The sequence below is a fragment of the Zasmidium cellare genome (genome assembly GCF_010093935.1).
Source record: "Zasmidium cellare ATCC 36951 unplaced genomic scaffold M409scaffold_12, whole genome shotgun sequence".
NCBI lineage: Eukaryota > Fungi > Ascomycota > Dothideomycetes > Mycosphaerellales > Mycosphaerellaceae > Zasmidium > Zasmidium cellare.
The window spans coordinates 255468-274524 of NW_022986956.1; the positions used below are offsets into that span (position 1 = coordinate 255468).

Below are 19057 nucleotides of genomic sequence, written 5' to 3' on the forward strand. Positions count from 1 at the left end.
ATGAAACGCGGACGCGGAGTCGCCCTGCTGCAATGATTGTTCTGGACTGTCAGAAACCTCAAAGCTCATAGAAATTGTACAGGAGCTCTTTAGGATATGGCTGAGCTTTCATGTCTGCATGCTGGCTCGCAAAAGTCTTCATAACCGCCCAGCGCAGCCGACTTTGCCTGCCTTGCCGTGGTTCGCCCCGAAGCCTTGGCTCGCACTGCCTTTCCCAGTAGATCGACCACAGCAGCATGTCCTCCTGAGACGGCGGATGAGCTCACAGGACTCTAAGATGGAGGGAAGAAGTGTGTGTGTTGTGCTTGAAGTCTGCCAAAGGCTGTATTCATGAGCCTCTCAGCTGAGCATGACCGCTGAGCGCTGAGGCGCAAAGGCTCGAAAGACTTCCACTTGGAGAATCGATCAGCCCATTTTGATGCGCTACAAGCGCAAATTCGACTGCATGTAGCACCTTGTACCGGTACTCAAGACCACTTTTGTAGTTGGAAATGATGAACTGGTTGTATTTGTTGCGAGGACTGACATTTTGACTGCCGTTCGAAAGCTTGTCGTCACAGACTAGCTATGCGTCTTGGCCGGTGAAGAGAAAAGGAGACAGAGTAGTGAGATCAGTTTCCGCCAACGCCCATCTGGTTTTGGCCAAATGTCGAGAGTCGAAATCGTAGTCCGCGCTCAAAAGACTTGTCACCACCCAGGCTTCGAGCACGGAGACTACTGTGAACGGCGCAGGAACAGCCGTGGAGGAAAACGCATATGGAGTGAGGTTCAGACAACGTTTGGAGCTGTGTGGGCATGGTCTCTCATCGTCGTCAGGGGATATACCCCAATGCCATATTATGGTCTTCATTCACGTGCTGTCTTCTCGCTCTCACTTTTGTCTTCACGTTCAGGCTCATTCGTCTTCTTCACCCTCACTCTCGCTCTCACTCTCTCTCTAGTCTCTCTCCCTCAAAGATTGACCATAGGTCCGCATCATCTTCTGGCACTGCGGATGGCATAGCGCAATCTCCGCCTCATTGGCGATTATGCCCGTCTCCTTCCACTCCACCCGCATAGCGATTTTGACGTGCAGATCTACCCCATCCTGCATGCATGTGATTGCACATGCTTGTACATGTGTCATAATCCTGGAGAACGCGCTGCCATGACCAGACCCGCCCTTATCTCTCCGCATATTCGTCTCTCACGTGCTATTCTGGCACTCTCCGTCACATGTATATGAGTCTAAAAAGGCGTGAACGCACTCGTGCAGCAGCGTGCTGATGATGCTAGTGAAGTGATCAGGTGTGCCAGCTTTCACGTGCCAATCATCCGGATCGATCTGGACCTCGACCCAGTCATCTAACTCGCCGGGCTGTCTGCCAGATATGGTTACGCCGAAGGCGTTCTTCGACCTTTTCCAGCAAAACTTCACGTGCTTGAGCCCGTAAGAAAGGAAAATTGCCGCAATGAGGTCTATCAAATGCTCCATCTCGCCTTTTCTTGGCACTTCTCCCGTCTCTTTCAGATGCGCTTTCAGTCGGCTGGTCACTTCACGCCATTCTACCAATTTGCTACGTTGGACTTGCTCGTGCATGTCGGCATCAATCAGCTGCGACGTCACAAGTGATGCCAGATCTGAGGCATCGTATCTGTGGCGGAGAAGGTGACAGCCGTTAGGGCGTATGTGGGTCTGCCAGCTCGTCAGTAACGTTTCATGTGATCTCAATCATGTGACAACTCACGGAAGAGGTGTTGCTGGGCTGTGAAGTGAAGCAAGACATTGTGGTAGCACGTGCGATATGAGTGATGTGAGTTGGTTCAGATGCTCGTTCACGTGTCGCTGGGGTGTCAAAACGATCCGAAGCTGTGCGAAGTCGCTCATATGAACGCCAAGAAAATAACTGCCAAAAGCGGTGTAGCTTTACGGCCCAACCCATTTACATGGCCGCACGAACAGTATCTTCGTAGACGGAACCCTCATCATAGGCGCTGGCATTGTATCACGGATGACAGGAGAGCACACAGTAGAGGTTTTACATTTGTTTTGGGATTTTCTGAATACACATCACCCTTGAACGAACTCGGACCACCACCTCGTCACCTTTGGAAATGCCCAATGCGGCATTATCATGCTGAGACCCGGCCGCCAACGCACTCCTGTTGTGATCGCCTAGCGTGGCGACACGGAGTGCGAGGCGGCCCATTGCATCTTTCCTCATCAAAGCCTCGCCGAGCGACCAACGTGTGGTTAACCTATTGTGATCGCCGAAGCGACCTGGTTCCATGTCAGCCAACGATTTCTGAGAGCAATGTGGCTTCCAGGACTTACCATCTCTGACAGCAAGGAGTATCCTCAACCCGGGACAGAGCGACCAGGTCCAGTTCCAACCCCAAAGACAAAGCCCAAGAGGTTGAGCAAGCCATGGAAGTAGCTGAACATGATGCCGATTGGAGTCAACTTGCACTTCTTCACCAAAGACCTCGGTGGCCACTGGAACAGTGCTGTTGACTGGGTTGGAGATGACCAGGATGAGGGCATCTCTGGCGTTGTCCGCATTGTCCTCGATGAGGCCCTGAACGATGGCAGCGTTGATCTTGAAAAGGCGGTTGAGTCCCGCAATTGTGTTTTGTTTCTCTTCTCCAAGAAGGCAGGCGTCTCGGTGCCAACTTCGGATTGGATGCTGGTCGACATCGATAGCGCTCGTGTGGTCGGGGGCAGCTTGTGGTGGGTCAGGGACGTCCAGCCCACGAGTATGGCATACGCCGCACTTCGGTGTCTTGATTCATCGTCAGTGACTGCTGTTGGTATTCGAAACGCAATTACAACTTACTTGCAATCAGGAAATCACTTGGATTGTCTTGATTTTGGCTGGGCGCCGATATGCACGAGCATCCGGGGGCGCTTGTTGGCCAAGCCCCGAGAATACAGCATTGCGAGGTTCATAATGCCCGCCGGGGATAAAAAGGTCCCCCAGCGGGCGCGGTACTGCTCGCAGTGTCAGTGACTCGGTTTGTGCTGGCGCTGCTGGCAAGACGCGTGACTCACCAAGCCGACGCCGCGAGGCGACGACGCGAGATTGCGGGTATCCACAGAGTCGTTTGATGGCAAATGCTGCCATCGAAGGGCAGGCCATCAGCAAGGTGGCGTTGTGGATGGTGATGATCGTGTTTAGGGGTTCAAAGAGGAGAGAAGAAGCGGAGCCAGACGGCGAAGCAGTCACGGACGAGCTTGGTCCAAGCGCTTTATCGCCGTGGCTGCCTGTTTCAAAGGCGACTGGAAGGTCCATGTCGGAGGGAGGGAATATTTATGCGCGCTATGCTATAGATCTACACTTGGTAGACCCGCACACGAATTCTGCTTCGGCCGCTGGAACATAACCTCCTTTCTCACCACCAGCAGTTATCTCCAAAAGTCGTAGATGAACAGAATTGGCGATGAGAGTGACAGTGGCGCAGCGCGACAAAACAATCTGGATATGCGAAGGACTTTTACTGCTTTGTTGCCCCTCGATCAGTTCACAGCAGCAGGGCCTGGAGACTGGCAAGGAAAGAGAGAGAGGTAGAGTGGAAGGTATCGTGATATAAACCACCGCCGATCAAACTGCATACTTCTACCTGTCGAGAACGACGGCATCATGATCAGCTCTTACGCAGCCGTACTTTCATATCATGTCTCGTCCACATCACATCCTCAGTACGCAGAAGCCCCTTGCCAGGAGATAGCTTCCCAATCCGTCGTGTGCCTCGCCGTATCTGCGTACAAGACGGTGCCGCCGTCACTGTACCCAGCAGCACTGTGTTCAGACGCAGAACGTCGATGGCTCTGATTTCAAGTACTTCTTGTGGGCAACGATGAGACCGCACCACCCTCTGTGTACCTCCAGCTCTGGGTCCAAACAGGCATCGCCTTCACTTCATTCAGCAGCACCGTCTTCAGACACGGACCCAGGACAGCTTTGATTTCAGGTATTGCTTGTGAGCAACGACGAGGCCATGTGATTGTCTCTGGTCGTGAGGGTTGTGGTCGCGAGATCTTAGGCATTGCACCTGTCTCTCATGAAGATTAGCATGGGTCCGTCTTTCTTGCAAATTTGGAAGTGAAATTGGCGTCTGAATGCCCGAATATGCTCAGAAAGGCAAGGTGTGTTCTGCCACGGAATGTTGTAGTCCTCTCCTCTGCAGTATGGAACTGTCTAATTGTTCTTTGGACTTGTATTTCATCATTGCAAGGCTGTTTGGAAAGGAAAGGGGGGCTCACTGACTTCTTGCCGGCCTCCACGTGTGTCGGAATGCCAAAGACGATGAGCAAATTGCGTTGAGCCTTTCTGGCGAGACCGTGCGCAGCGGGAGACGGGGCTTGTGGTCGAGGCATCGACTCGACATAATGAGGATCTCTTCCTGCGTCCCAAAATCGTTAGCGTCGGCGCTGTGTAGAGAATGGCTTCGTGGGAATGGGGTCGATGGCTCATCAGAAAGAGTATTTATTGTTCTTTGGTTGACAGCAACGACCAGATGGGCAGTGAGAGCGGGCGATTGCGCACTCTGCACCGTGGTTCCCAAGGATCTCAGTACACACTAATAGGTGTCATCATGAGGAGGGAGGGGAGACTGACCTCAAGCTGAAGTTTGCGCTTGATCATATTGGCGAGCCGTCCGTGTGAGGTGTTCATTATCTGCAAGGCTCTTTCTATTAGCTGTGTAACAAGAAAAGTAGCGACACAGTTGTACGATGAGGTGATGCTTTTCAGAAGTGCTCTGAATGTCATGTTAAAAGCCCATGACATCGATCGATGTTGTAGCTTGTCAGGCGAGCAAAAAGTGTCATCATTGCATGAAGGGAGTGTAGGAGACAATGCTGTGACATACCGCACGCTCGAGGGCGCGCCGTCGCTTGGAACACGAGTGCTTGTTGACTCTCAAGCGTCCAACGACGTTCTGCGCGACGATGAGGTGTCTCGTTGGCAGAGCAACTCATGCACGAGGCGGGATGTTGTGGTTGTGTGGTGAGGTGGAGGAAAAGTTGATGGAGATGAAGGCGGCGCGCGTTGGCGTTGAGCGGGGCGACAATAGCAGCATTTGTGTTGTTGTTGAAGCGCAAGCCGGACTAGCGCGATTCAGGGGGTCGCTTCCAAAACAGGCAGGACCGTTGTCATCTAGACGGCTCTCAAAGTCAGCACGAGCGCTTCTTGCATCATTATAGTGCGATAGAGGAGCGGGTTGTGGGCGGGTTCAGCATCAGATACTGTCTTTTTTTTGGGTTTTCTTCAGGGTGGTGCCAGCCACTCGTTGTGTTTATTTGACGAATAGATGTCATCATGCGCGGAATTCGATGGTAAGAAAACGGGGAGTACGTACCGCTGTGTTGGAGATAATGTAGAGATATGGATGGTTCTGTTCGATATGGTATTCATCCTGGTGTGCTCAAAGTCAGCCATGCTCGTAACATCGGAGTGAGAGTGCAAGTTGGGTTCGGGTTTGATCAGAAACTGTGTTTCATCAAGGATGATTTCAGCTTGGAATAAGTTAACGTGTTCGTCGTGGTTATTCATCATAGATATCATGTAAATGAAGGTGCTGTTGAGCCTCAAACATACCTTGCTACTTTTGCCGCCGATCAAAGCGCTCGTAGAACTCGTCGGCCGTCGCATGATCCTTTGGCGTAGGAGGAGGCGGGCGTGAAGCCTTAACTCGCCGCTTGTACTGCTCCGACGACGGCGCCGTCGTGGTGTTGATGAGTTTGTGGGGATTGATGCTGCCGACCTCGATAAGGCGAGAAGGGAACCAAGGGCGTCCTCCTGGCATTGTCCGCTTGTTGGTGGTGTTGATGGCACGGTGTTGTCTTCGACGGCTCGGTGGTGTGGAGGTGTTGGTGGAAAGGAGGAAGAGTCTTCGTGAGAAGGGCGGAAACGGATAGAAGCAATGTGCAAGTTTAAAGTTCACAAAAGCAGAATGTTTCGTATTGTTGTGAAACGCGCCCCCAGCTTCACTCGCTGCGCAAAAGGATGACGTGGAGATTCCAAGGACGGCAACTGCCTTGCTGCATCATTTGGGGGAACAGTCGAAACCTGCTGAGATGGACCAGCGGTCGCATTGATAAGAACGTGGAAGTGAACAAGGTAGTGCTGCAAGTCTGATTTGTATTCCTGTTCTCCGTTACGCCCACCACTTCTCTCAATCTCCTCCAATTTGCCTTTCAGTCTCACTACAGTCCCTTCCTCCAACACATCCTCTTGCATCAAAGTGCGACACGGCGTCTTGCCCAACGTCTCGTCTGCTGCTACCACTGTCTGTGGGAGTGCTCAGTCTGTTGCATGATGTTCTCGAAAGCTTGACCACGGGCCCATGGTGTTCTCGATCTTAAACTGATCCTGCAGCGGGCTGTCCGGTCTTCGAGATGATATGGGACAGCTTGTGGAGGTCTGCATGGGCATCGACGGAATTGCGTGCGGCATCGACGACATCAGTCCCTGTTGATGTGGCTGTGGCTGTCGGTGTTGAGATGGTGACGGGCAGGTGGTTCGAATGTTCTGGAGATTGTCAGATTGCATCTCAAAGAGAGCTGTAAGGCTGGCTCATACCTGATGATTGCGATGCAGACACAGCAAAAGTGATGCCGCAAGCCCTGGCCGTCCATGCGCTGGATTTCATGGCTGGTGAAGTTGATATTGCAGTGTGCCTAGCGTCTTTGCTTTGAGGTAGGGTGGAGATGGAAGTCTTCGATGAATCTCTGGTGCTTGCGCGTTGCTCTTAGTGTTGGAGCAGACGACACCGAGGATATTGACACTGGCGACAACAACAATCGCGTCGATCTCCTGGATTTCCGCCGACGTTGATTATCCTTGGTCAAAGTCAGCCCAAAGCTATCCTCATCATGCTGTTATTTGTCGAGCCGGAGCACTTGCCTGCCATGGTTCGCCCACCGCATCACAGCCCTTTGGCTCGATCTCTGCGACGTCTGAATGGGGCATTGCAGGTGCTCCAGACCGCGCAATAGACATCCAGGAGATCTGAGGCGCCGCCACGGCGGAGTCTATCTCAGAGGTGGTGTTGATATCGACAAAGACTGGAAGATGTTCCACAGTGGGGGCCGTGAAGAATTCCACATCATCTCTCGTGACGAATGGAACAAGCATGCCGAGCGTTCCTTGCAAGCCAGACCAGAAGAGCACCTCCTGTCTACTAGCCACGAGTGACGTTCTCTGCATGCTCATCGGTATGTCTTGTGTAGTAGTGGGCACGTAGGTCAAGGCGGTACGGCGCTCCGTTCAAGTAGCTGCGCTCATTCATGATGTAGCCGACTGCGCCTTCTTCAGCTTCGCAAGGCCACCGCTGCCGGAGGTGAATGCCCTCTCTGGCACGGATCGAGTGCTCCGACGGCGGCAGCAGAGGTTATTCCGAGGAAGTTCCAGGAACCTGGGCTGCCTGATCTGGGAGGTCATGGCTAACTGCTGCCGATCAGACTGAGAGGAGGCGGTTGAGTCCCCGCGGTTCTCTTTTCTTTCTCCTCTCGAGCGATGGCACGAACAGCAGCCAAACCACAACCCCAGCCTGTTGCTACTACCGATCGCGGCCAGAAGGAGCCGGTTGAGTCCCCGGAATTGTCTTTTCTTCCCCCTTCTGACGGTGGCACGGATAGTAGAAACAAGCGGCTCCAGACTCGGCACGGGCGTCCAAAAACCGATCTGCGAAGAAGCAAGTCAGCTGTGGTATTCATGCTTAGGCTGTGACGGTGTGGGTGAAGATTGTGCATCGATGTAGATGGGGTAGCCGGGCTGATGGGGCGGAAGACTGGTGAAGGGGAAGGGAATTGGCGGACGTGCTGTTGCAGAGGGTGAAAGTGATGGATGAAACCGTGGTGGATGAAGCAACGACGCGTCGACTTGCTGGTGTGCATCGAGTGTTGTGGGTGATCGCTATACGACTGCGTTTCGTGATGATGGACTCACCGAAATGCCTCCTGGCTGATGCTGTTGATGACTGCTGATGTTGATGGAGGAGAGAAGAAGAGGAAGCGAAAGCGGAGGGCGGCAGCCTCAGACGACCAGCCAGCCATAGCACCACGTGCATGCCATTTACAGCCGGGCTAATACATGGGCACGTGGAACTTGCTCCTGCACTTGGAGATTACTCGATTTCATAATATACCGCATGTTTCGAGGACTTTGACTTGCCCTAGCTTGTACTGTGGTATTGTAGGATCGTGCAGCAAGGTGGCACCAAGTCATATGGGCGCTATTCAGGCACATCGTGCCTCAAGATGAGCTGGTCATCTGGACTCGAAGCCTTCATCACTCCAAATCAGCCACAATGGCTGCAATATAGGAAACCTCCCTTCCAGTCTTCCATATACATCTATGCTAAACGCCATGTCTGCAGCACATCGTACTCTCCCCCCTGCCAGCGCTGCCTTCAACCTGAAAGACCCCAGTGCAGTGATTTCAATCCCCACATCTGATGCCCTTCTCTTGCCAACCGCGAGCCCTTATAGAGAGCCCCGGCGCCTCAATTGCCCAAGTGAACAAGCCGCCCAGCGATGTCCAAAAGCCCCCAGATCCCCATATGATAAATGTCCACTATACGTGTGGTGCATTGCTGCATTGCTCGATCCCAGGGGGATGTTTGAGAGAGGTGTTTGTGCTGAGGTGCTGTGGTGCAGGTGAAGAGGGGATACGCACGTGCTCAGAGCCGGGTCAAATCGGCGGAGAAGGCCTCCAACTCGTAATCTTCTCTGATCTGCTCGCGCAGATCACGACGCTGACTATGGTGTCGACGTATGTTAGCATGCCATGGACAGGTCTGTATTAACGGGGATAGACGTACTTTCGGCGGCGGACGAGGTAGAATGCGATGACGAAGGCGGCGGCAAGGGCGAGGGCGGCGGCGAAGGCGATGCCGGTGTACGCCGGCGAGTTCCGGTCCATTGTTGTTGAGGAGAGAGAGAAGATGACTCCAGCGTTGGAAGAAACAGATGTAGCGCTATGGACGGCCTCACTTCACTGACACTTGCTTTGCTGCAACCTCACATCGCTGCCTGCGCCAGCAACTTCAAGCTCTCATTCACTTCAGCCTCCAAATCCTCACCCCAGATCCAATCCATGCGCGAAGTAGCATTCTCCTTGAACTTGTCGAAGTCGTCGCCGATCATGGGGTGTTCAAGCTCCCAGATACTGCCTGCTTCTGCGGAGGTCGTGACGAGATCCCACCCGCGTTGACGGCGAACCGTATCAAACGCTTGAAATGTCGCTTCTAGCTTCGATGAATCGTCGACGTTCGCAAGCAGAGAGCTCAAGACATACGCATCTTCGATTGCCATAGCAGCGCCAGAGCCCTGGTGAGGGGTTGTAGCATGAGCAGCGTCTCCAATCATAACGACATGTCCGTTGTAAAACGTCCTTGCTGGAGGGTGATGAAAGAGCGCCCATATGTCTGTGTCTCTCATCATGCTGATGACTTTCTGAACGGGAGCGCCGAAGTTCTTGAAGTCCTCGTTAATGTCTTTGACGTCGGAGTGCACCACCCACTTGTCGTAGTCCCAGGTCTCGCAACTGCTGAACGCAACAGCCATACCAACGTCAGCACAAATTCAACGTCTCAATCTAGTTGTGCTTACCGTTGAAGACTTTTCCCTTCTCAACTGGGAACGTCAAGAGATGACCATGATGTCCCACATAGTTCTGGCTATTCGTCGCCAGATCCTCCCCAAGAGCCGCAATAGCCTCATCCATCGGCACCAAACCACGATGGCAGTACTTTCCCGAGAAGACAGCGTCGACAGCTGGATCGTTCGGCCCAAGAATGTACTTGCGAGTCTCACTGTGGATGCCATCGCAGCCTACAACGGAATCATGTGCCGCCTCAGAACCGTCTTTGAACGTCAGCTTGACTTTGTCTCCGACTTTCTCAATAGCCGTGATCCTCTTGCCGAAGTGTGCCACGCCATCGGGGATCAGTTTGATGAGTTCGTCCAGAAACTTGGCTCGATGCACACCACCGTGGCTCTGAGATCCGTTCCAGCCCATTCGGCAGAATAGATCTCCAGCTTTGCCTCTGGGATTATCTTCGCCGTGTCTGAATTCGAACCACACATTCTCCATCGCGGGGTTTTTGTTGGCCGTTGCGACTCTCTCGAAGCCAGCGGTGATGGATGGGTCGATGCCGTTCATCGCACGAGCTGCGTTGGGGCTGAAGTAGACGCCAGCACCAATCTCGCCGAAATGATGGGCAGACTCGTAAATCGTCACAGGGACTTTGTGCTTGAGGAGACCGATGGCAAGGGTGAGCCCTGCGATTCCACCGCCAACAATCGCTACGTCGAATGGTCTTGGGCTTGTTGTTGAGGACATGGCGGAGTTATCCGTTGTGGGTGATTTGTTGCGGACCGTATGGATGTTCGAGATTGCTTTGTGTTCTGTTCAGACTGTACAAAGCTGTTGTCTTTCGATTTCCTCTACCCTCGTGATAGTATACATGCTTGCCAACTCTTGCATGCCCGGTTTTCCTCCTTGTCATCGGCATTTCGAATGTACGCTACATCGTTCTCTTTCCGACATCCGCTGAGGATCTTCCGAAGTGTGGGTACTGACACCCCTGCAAATGACGGGCGTCTGCAGAAGCTTGTGCTTCGTATCGGATGCTTGTTTCAGCTCGGCAGCCTGGCTACAGGGGTTTCCGCGCTCGGTTCGGCAGGCTTGCAGTGTGGTCGCACAAATGATGTAGCTTTTGCCGATATCCGCGATAGTTCCCATCGGCGAAGGATCCGTACCTGGTGAATCTGCAAGGAGTCAAATAGTGGTGATGACGTAAGTGCTTTGTAATGCTACAAGGATAGCATTCGCTTGGGTGTTTCGTGGAATGGGAGGTGCTCAGCCGAGAGACCGCATCCTTCTCCAAGCGCCTTCGGCCGACAGCCCTCAGTCGCAGAGTGGGGGTGCAATCCGGCAGGGAGACGATGTTGGCCACGCTTACCGCCTAAGAAACACTAGAAGTACACGACGTCTCGGCTGGACAAGGTCGAACGATTGGAGACATATTGTTGGCGGGAAAAGGGACTACATTTGGTCTATGGTATGTGCACCGACCCACCCCGAAGGGAAGTCTTGAGGAGGAGGCATGAGCCGCTCCTCAAGCCTTGGCCGGGGCGTTCATTCTCGGGCTCTTCAGCCACCTGCAGGCATGATGCCAGAGACCGAAGTCCAAGCCGCCGTCGGTGTCGTTCTACCCTTTTAGCTTCAAGATTCTCACCAGCAGTAGTCATACAGTTCTTTTCAGCTGCCGGCAGCGTCGAATTTTCAGTGTCGAGGAAGGAGTGTAGTGCTTGGGAGGAGGATGTGTTCCGCTTTGGGTGCGATTCTGTCATTGGTGTCAAGTCAGCGAGTGATCATGCGAGCAAGGGGTGCTGTTACCTCTACAGATCTGCGGCCGGTCATTCCCAGGTGCCTGACGAATGGTGAGTATGCTCGAAACTATGCCTTGATGAATGTGACCTCCTGTGGACGCCGCTGTGAAATGGAGCGATCGGTGCTGTAGCTGCAGGAGCGGCGACGAACATATGAGGCTCGTTGTAGTCATTGCCAGTGGGTAAGAGGAGGAGGACAATGCAGCTCCGTGCGGATGAAAGTTTGGAGGAAGGTCTTTGTTGATGAGGATGATTGTTTTTTGCAAGCTTGTGTGTTGAGGAAGAAGTGGTGTTTGTGCGGAACTGCGACTTTGGAAGGAGCCAAATCTTGGCCAATGTCTCAGCACGGACTTTTTCGCCGGAAATACTAGTTGACAAGCACCAGCGCCAAACCGACCTCAAGGGCTAGCAAGGACTTTCCCAGTCCACATCAGCGATCTAGCCACATCATTCTCGAGACGTATTGCCCCTTGATGAGACAGCACATCTGTCCTCTGGAAACCCCAACCACAACGACCGTCTTCTTCGTCGAGGTCCTTCGCAACACTGCGACGATTCATGCGAGCCACGCCCGGCTTGGGTCTTTTGCCGGGACGAGCAGGGCTGCAAGATGTCTCAACCATTTTTGATCGCAAAGTTGTCCATGCTAGCTCAAGGCAAGTCGAGCGGAAGACACAGAGCGCCATCCATTGTTTAGAGACTGGCAGAAAGAGCACGGATCCGGTGAGATGATGAAGAAGGTACAGACTACGGACGAGCAAGAGACGATGAACAGCCTCCCGACAATGTGCTACGGACTTGGGAAGTACCAATCCTTGCACGACTGCGGAACCTTTTGAACGATTTCGAGAGAGCAGCGGCACCCGCATCACAACCATCACCACCACCTCCTATTTTCTATCGAATGTACCCATCGCCACACGCGTCGCGCTCACCGCCGTCGCTGTGCCTGAGTACTGTATACGTCGGCGCACCTTCGTTTACTTTCGAAAATGAGCGCTTCCAGCACGAGGCATATCTCAGCGGACAATCCTCGAACGAGCTGAAATCAACGAGGAGCCTCCCAACAGCTTTACAGTTCAGTAGCGACGGAAGGGTCATGGTGTTGAAAGAATGGGTAAATCTGGCAAGATGGGTTGCGGCAGGATGTGTTATTGAAGTTGACAACAAGTGTGGTTTTGCATGACGGATGGGCTTGTCCGTCTCCGAGTCTGCTGCTCATGATGTGATTACGAGATGTCGATGGGCGAGCGTGTGATGCAGGGCGGTGGCTCTGCCGCTGGCATGCCTGCTCAGGAGACAAGCGGTGGGTATCTGACTTCCGGTCCGAGAGCTTCCAGCAAACTCTCTATACTCTATATCAACGTCAATGAAGTGACCTCCTTATGGCTTTGGAGACAGACAGCCTGATGCGTTATAATCTCGTCTCTGCCTTCCAATCGAGATTTTCCGTTGCTTTCCACTACAGCCTTCAAGTATGATAGTCGGGACACTGCTGGAATATAGTGCCGGAGAGTACTGCATGAGCCCTGCAGTACATTGTACTAATATCGCCTAGGTAGACATTGATATTATTGAAGCTTTGGTATGGTGCTGTATCGCTGAACTTCCACAAGATGCCTGCAAAAGCTCATTGACGATATGGTCGTTAATTGGAATGCAAGGAGAATAAACTAGTGCCAAGCAAGAAATACACGCACAGCAAGCTCGCATATCTCTTGCGCCTGAAAACATATCCATGAGCAGAGCCAGGGACGATAAAGTTGCAGTGTTGCGGCGGTGAAATACAGACAAGTCCGCGCGGGCAGCGCGCAAGCTGATGGCCGAGAGAGATTGAGACAATAGGGTGAGTGAAAAGTGTATCCTCCAATCCAAAGCTGTGCGTACAGGCTGACCGCGCTTGCGCGTACAGTACGGAGAATTTAGAACACATGGGCTAATGGTCAATACAGACCTTTCAAGCAAATTTGAACAACGCACGACATCTACAGTTCGATTCCCGACCGAACTACTTTTTTTTGCTTTTTTCGTCCACTTTTTTTGCTGCGTCTTCGCGCTGCTTCCAACAGGTGATGCACGCAAGTGATATCGATTTTGGATCGTTGGATGCTTTTTCGCATCGTTAACAACAGTATTGCTCTTATAGAGAGGTGCCATCACGGCGTTGAAGGCGCTGGCGCCGCAGCACACCGGCGCGCATGTGGGAGCTACCGTTAGCGTCGCCGCGGCGACGAGAACAACTTCTCGAAGTTCGCTCGCAACCTTTCTTCCTCCTCTCCTCAACCTAGTGGTAAGTCATTCAACCAACCCATACACTCCTGCCCCAGTCAGATCTAATCTCCGTGAAGCAAGGGTTATGGAGTCTTTGGCCAAATGCTTTACTCTATTTCTTTTGATATGGTCCGAATCCGGACCATCCACTTCTGAACGTCTTCGGATGAGCAGAGGATTGTTGGAAAACTCTCAGCGGGCTTGTCCTGCAACATGCTTTTTTCATCAGGAGATTTGCTTTCGCAAGAGCTTGGAGAAGAATGCGTGCTGAACGACGGCAACAGAACACCCACTGAAGTGCAGCTGGTGCCGGCATGCCTCCAATCTTCCTGAAAACCGCGCCGGTGAGGCGCAGGCGGTCGGCAGTGACACCATTGACGACGATGATCGACGGACGAGTACAGCTCGAGTCCAATGAGATGAAGTTGCCGCTTCGTCAGACGCAGAGTACCTCACGACAGTCGGCATGCAGTCCACTTGCGGCAGCGTCAAACTGAGCACGGCGACCAACAGCGGCGAAACAGCATCTCGTTCTCGACAGCAGCAGCCAAAGATGAGGAAGCAGCATCTCCTCCACGGTCACCAACACGACACCTCACGTCATCTCCTGTTCTCCAGCACATCGAGACCTCCACACATCCGAGCAACGGTCTACACCCAGTACCAGTGGCGTCTACGGACGATCAGACTCCTCCATCCGTCGGTGCTTGACGCATACGTGCTCAACTCGCGGCGCACGTAGCAAGATGTGGAGGGGACGAGGATAAGCAACGGTACAACAATGGCTGCTTTGAAATTGATGGCAAGAGAAGGTAGATTGAATACAGGATACTGAGCTAAGGTATGTCGTTCTTTCTTTAACCTGAAGTCCCATTGACATTTACTTCTGGGAGGAGGCCTTACCACGGGACCAGCAGTCCCGCAAAGGACGCTGCAGAACGTAACTACAATTTGATCTCAAGGTGGCGTGCCGCTACGCTATGGGCGCAGCTCGACATGTGCCGTTGATGGTCTCCCCCGAAGAGGATGGTCGAACCTTGTAAGAGGATGAGGGTCGAAGGGGAATGGCGGAGGGGCAGGGAACAGGAAGGGTTGGGGCACAGTGCGGGTGGATGAAGGAGACGAGCGAGGACGGAGACGAGCAGAACGTTGGACTTGTTTTGCCGCGAGCGGCGCTAGTGAAACCTTATGCGTGCAAACAGTGGATGAAGACGTCCCTCCGACGAAGCATCAGCAGAAATGGAAAGCACGAACATGATTCTGACCTGAAAACGAAGTTGTACAGTTGCTTGAGGCAGGCCTGTGAGTCTCTTCATGTTCTCTTTCCAAGCAGAGGCTTCTGCTGCTGCATCAACACCACATCGCAGAAGTCAACGTCTTCCTTGCCTCGGACTCAGGGGCTACTTCAAACCAGAAAAACAATAGCAGACAACGCAACACCCCAGACAAGAAGACCAATCCCAATCCCCATCCACATCAGGTCGTTTCGGTTTGGCATGATCTGATCCTTGCGGCAGCCAATACGTTCCTCCCCATCATCAGATACCAACGGAGCCTCTCCACCGAAGAAAGACTTGATCTGCTCTTGCGAGGGCTCGAGTCCAGAGCGAATGTACTCGGTGCGGACCTTGCGTTTCATCTCGAATATGAGGTCGTTGAAGCCCAGCAGCTTGCTTGCCCGAAGTTGAACAGTTCCAGCCAGCTCGACCCATCCCAAACCGTATCCTGTCTCTCCGAGCACCCACCACTTCCGACGCAAGGAGAAGCCACCGATGGCGCAGCCGGTCTCAAGGATGATGAAGGCGACGCAAAGCTCCCGCAGAAGAAGTGAGACCAGGGCGCTGGTATAACGTTAGATAGCTCATGTACCCTTCGAATCAAGACTATCAGTCACTCAACTTCCCATGACATGAATGCAATTCCGTCTTCTCGTGAATACGTCCCTGAGATGTCACAGGGGTTTGGCGCCCGGTGGCCTCAGGCACCGATTCGCGGCTGTTGCCGAACCTCCCCCTCCAAAACCTCTCGCCGCGCCTCCGGCTTCTCCTTCTTCCCAGACATCAATTGGTCTTAGTTTGTCGGTTTCACACCCGCTTGGTTGATTTGTCTGGTCATATGAGATGCCCTTAGGATCTCAGGACTGGACATCAGGCCGTTCTTAGCTGTTCGGGTTCACTCCCGCTTGGGTGATTTGTCTGCTGAATTGAGATGCCCTTAGGATCTCAGGGCCTTGCCCTCTCCATGGCATCGTCCAACATCAAGAGACCGTAGAATGAAAAAGCCTGAGCTTTGAGGCGCACTCGAGAATGTGTTCGGGGACTAGAGTGGTCGGCCGAATGTCTGGCGTGTCTCAAACGTTCCTTCGGGGGTGCTGCTCTTCCTCATAGAGTCGTAAAGTTCACAAGAACACATACATTTTCTCGCTCTTTTCATCATGGTGCTGTTTTGACGGCTACATGGAGAAGAGGCGGCTACTTTGCATCTTGGACATCCACTGCCTCTCTGATGGACGTCCGGGTGCGTGCGCAGGTCACACATAACTTCACAAGACGGTTCTCTTCGTCCAAAACTCGCCATTCGCCAGGGATACATTCAGTCTACTTCTTTCAGTCGCAACGACCCCCTCATGCCAACTTTCAATGAGCCATTCGATCTTGTTTGTGCACGTGACCGGTCCTCATCGCCGCCCAAAGCTGCCGAACTTGCGCCATTAGCCGAGATCTTCAGATACAAAAGCTCGCTTCTTCTCCTCCACCCTCCGTCTTCTTTTGCCAGACTTACGCCAGACTTACCTTGCTCTGCTCTGTGCTCTGCTCGTTGCTGCCGGCTGGTCAAAACCTGCTGGACCTTGCTTGCTCCCACGCATTGTCCAGCGACTCTACACATGCTTTCAGAGAGCAAAGATCAACAAAGCCTCAGCTGTGAAGCCTCACCGGCGGCCCTTGTGGCGGAAGGTGAGGCAGAAGGTGCGGGTCTGTTTCCGTTTGTGCGTCTGCTTCTTTCATGAGTTTGAGGCCTAGCGGAGCTGACAGTGACATTTCCTTTTCTTTTCATCATGATGGTTTCATTGAGACTGTTCTGGAGAAGAGACAACGATGCTGCTGCTGCTGCTGCTGCTGCTGCTGCTGGGTGAGATGCAAGATGCGATGGCGATGATGTGGTTTGAGTGAGCGTGGGCATGAGCGTCAACGGTCATCGCTCTCGTCGACCACCACAAGATGGCGAGCAGGTGCTGTGCGAACGTCTCATGTCCCGCAGATGATGCTATTATGCGCTTGTTCATTGAGACCGGCGGTTTGCGTATGGCCTGGTGGTATTCCTGGCGGGTTGACACCTGCAAGTGACTGACGATTGCGACAGGCCCTTGCAACCTGCAACCTGATCGCCCACGACCAAGCCGAACGGAAGTCAGAGTGGATCTTCTCTCTGCGGCCGTTGGGCCTTCTTCTACACTCGACCACTACCCAGCCCAGCAGCTCGCTCTGAGTCTCAGCACAACCACTCGCCAGGCCCCACTCGCAAACGGCCGTCGATGAAGATTTCAATCTCAAGACGTATTGGAGAACGCAGCGATTTAGGACCAGTAATACGATCAACGGCGCTGGAGAGGAGAGGCTGAAAGAGATGGGTCTATCCGGCATACAGGAGTTGCGCAGGGCAGAGACTCGTGGAGCGCCAACAGTTTTCCAGTATTTCCCACGACCTTCCAGAATGCCCATATCTACCCATCTTCAGGCCGCTGATGAGACGAACAGACTTCTGTACCACCCTATCAGACATACCACGCAAGACGCCCAAGAGCCAGCCGATCGACAGTCCTCCCTCCGGTACAAGCTCGCTCGCCACGAGACCAAGGTCCATTGTCCTCAAACTGTATCGCAGCTTGCTGCGCCAGCTTTCAAACGATGACTGAATCAAGAGGAGGTCCTGTCAGGCATTCGTGCGGAACACTTTCGAGACTGCGGACATGAAAGATGAGGAGGCAATAGCAAGGAGGGAAGGCCAAAGAGAGCAGCAGCCCGACGACGAGAGCGTAGTGTCGCATTATCAGCCTCATGTCGAGGCAGCCCTTGAGTACATGTCCTTGCTTCCGCGCATCCTTGAACCCATGCGCGGATAGTAGACAGTTTCGTCTATTCCACGATTGAATATTGAAGAGCAGGCTCCTCAGATGTACTGCTCGAGGTGGAATGTTTGAACAGTGGTTCTGAGAAAGGGGCATGGTCTCGGACGGACCTCTATTCCGAGAGATTGAGCAGTGCGTAAATAGGAACCAAGAGAACTGATTCATTTCATCGAGGTCACTGTCTCTGTGCCTCCTTCGTCTCCATCGCACACATCTACTGCCACGCCTCTGCTTCATCCCCTGATGATCCCGATCGTCCTCAACTGCTGGAGAAACGCCTTGAGCTGGGCAGAGTCACCAGCACTCTCCGGCCAGTAGATACCCAGCCGGCGCATCACCTCACTTGTCACATCATGGTCTCTGCCACAGTCTTCAAACACGGCGCCGACGAGGGCCTCCACACCACCAGCCTTCTCCACGAAATTCCCCTGCTCTTCCATGGTCTGGTGCTGCTGGACGCTGAGAGAAACGCCTCCCTTCTTCATGATGTTGTTACGCAGCCCTGCTGCGTCTGCGATCCACGCGAGGTAGGTCTTCCACCCCATGGCACCTTCATACATTCTCTCCCACTGGTCTGTTTAGTCCATTAGCTTGATGATCCGATCAATGGCTTGGAAGAGGAGAGACGTACAGAGAGAGTCGCCGCCCCGGATCCAGGCGTTCAGGGTGAGGCGCCACATCACCCGCTCGCCGATTTGCTGCAGGTGGCCCATCTGGTCGACGTTCTGCGCTTGGGAGAGGAGTTGCGCGTTCTCAAAATTGTAGTAGAAGCCGTCGGAGAACTCGATCGTGCGGGAGCCCACGATCTTCACCTGGCTGTAGGGAGGGAGTGTTGCTGGTGCTGCGGTGGCGGCCATTGTGTGCGCGTGTGTGATGCTGGACGTCCAGGTTAGTATCTTTGTCAATGGCAGATCATCCCCGAGACTTACAGTTGTTCTAAACAGATGTTTTATGATCAATGGCCCTGGTCGCTGTTCGAATAGTCGAAATCCAGGCCAGAGTGGTGACCATAACCTCGAGGCCTCTGCGCGTTGACTGAGTCACGCTAGAGCACTAGCGCCTTTTCGCCAGACATAAATATTTCCACATTCTCCGCTTCCTCCATTTCCTCTCCAGACCACTTGCCAGGCGCGATCCTCTTTCCCGCTCATCCCACCATCGAATTTCTCATAGACTTTGGCACAGAGCAGATCGCAGAATGAACTAACTGGTGTCCGTCGAGCGTCGCTCGAGGCCAGCCTACCCTCCTACCTTACCTCACCGGCATAGCTTGCGACGAC

General features: G+C 53.2%; 6 protein-coding genes across 6 annotated transcripts; all 6 read right to left on the minus strand.

Annotated features, from left to right (window-relative positions):
• Positions 1 to 1186: 1186 nt before the first annotated feature.
• M409DRAFT_53130 (uncharacterized protein) lies at positions 1187 to 3272 on the minus strand (the record flags this gene model as incomplete). The annotated part of the gene is made up of 5 exons (XM_033812279.1): positions 1187 to 1675; positions 1728 to 1886; positions 2067 to 2260; positions 2315 to 2762; positions 2835 to 3272. 5 exons carry the CDS (start codon positions 3270 to 3272, stop codon positions 1187 to 1189), a joined length of 1728 nt encoding a protein of 575 aa, XP_033669343.1.
• Positions 3273 to 8664: 5392 nt separating this feature from the next.
• M409DRAFT_21205 (uncharacterized protein) lies at positions 8665 to 8906 on the minus strand (the record flags this gene model as incomplete). Its single annotated transcript, XM_033805747.1, has 2 exons — positions 8665 to 8743; positions 8806 to 8906. 2 exons carry the CDS (start codon positions 8904 to 8906, stop codon positions 8665 to 8667), a joined length of 180 nt encoding a protein of 59 aa, XP_033669344.1.
• Positions 8907 to 8973: 67 nt separating this feature from the next.
• M409DRAFT_65433 (uncharacterized protein) lies at positions 8974 to 10328 on the minus strand (the record flags this gene model as incomplete). The annotated part of the gene is made up of 3 exons (XM_033816509.1): positions 8974 to 8996; positions 9037 to 9523; positions 9606 to 10328. 3 exons carry the CDS (start codon positions 10326 to 10328, stop codon positions 8974 to 8976), a joined length of 1233 nt encoding a protein of 410 aa, XP_033669345.1.
• Positions 10329 to 15056: 4728 nt separating this feature from the next.
• Positions 15057 to 15562, minus strand: M409DRAFT_21208 (uncharacterized protein; the record flags this gene model as incomplete). The annotated part of the gene is made up of 2 exons (XM_033805748.1): positions 15057 to 15492; positions 15546 to 15562. 2 exons carry the CDS (start codon positions 15560 to 15562, stop codon positions 15057 to 15059), a joined length of 453 nt encoding a protein of 150 aa, XP_033669346.1.
• Positions 15563 to 16896: 1334 nt separating this feature from the next.
• On the minus strand, positions 16897 to 17370 carry M409DRAFT_53132 (uncharacterized protein; the record flags this gene model as incomplete). Its single annotated transcript, XM_033812280.1, has 1 exon — positions 16897 to 17370. One exon carries the CDS (start codon positions 17368 to 17370, stop codon positions 16897 to 16899), a length of 474 nt encoding a protein of 157 aa, XP_033669347.1.
• A 640-nt stretch (positions 17371 to 18010) lies between these two features.
• On the minus strand, positions 18011 to 18634 carry M409DRAFT_53133 (uncharacterized protein; the record flags this gene model as incomplete). The annotated part of the gene is made up of 2 exons (XM_033812281.1): positions 18011 to 18351; positions 18409 to 18634. The coding sequence occupies 2 exons, from the start codon at positions 18632 to 18634 to the stop codon at positions 18011 to 18013; spliced, it is 567 nt and encodes a 188-aa protein (XP_033669348.1).
• Positions 18635 to 19057: the final 423 nt, after the last annotated feature.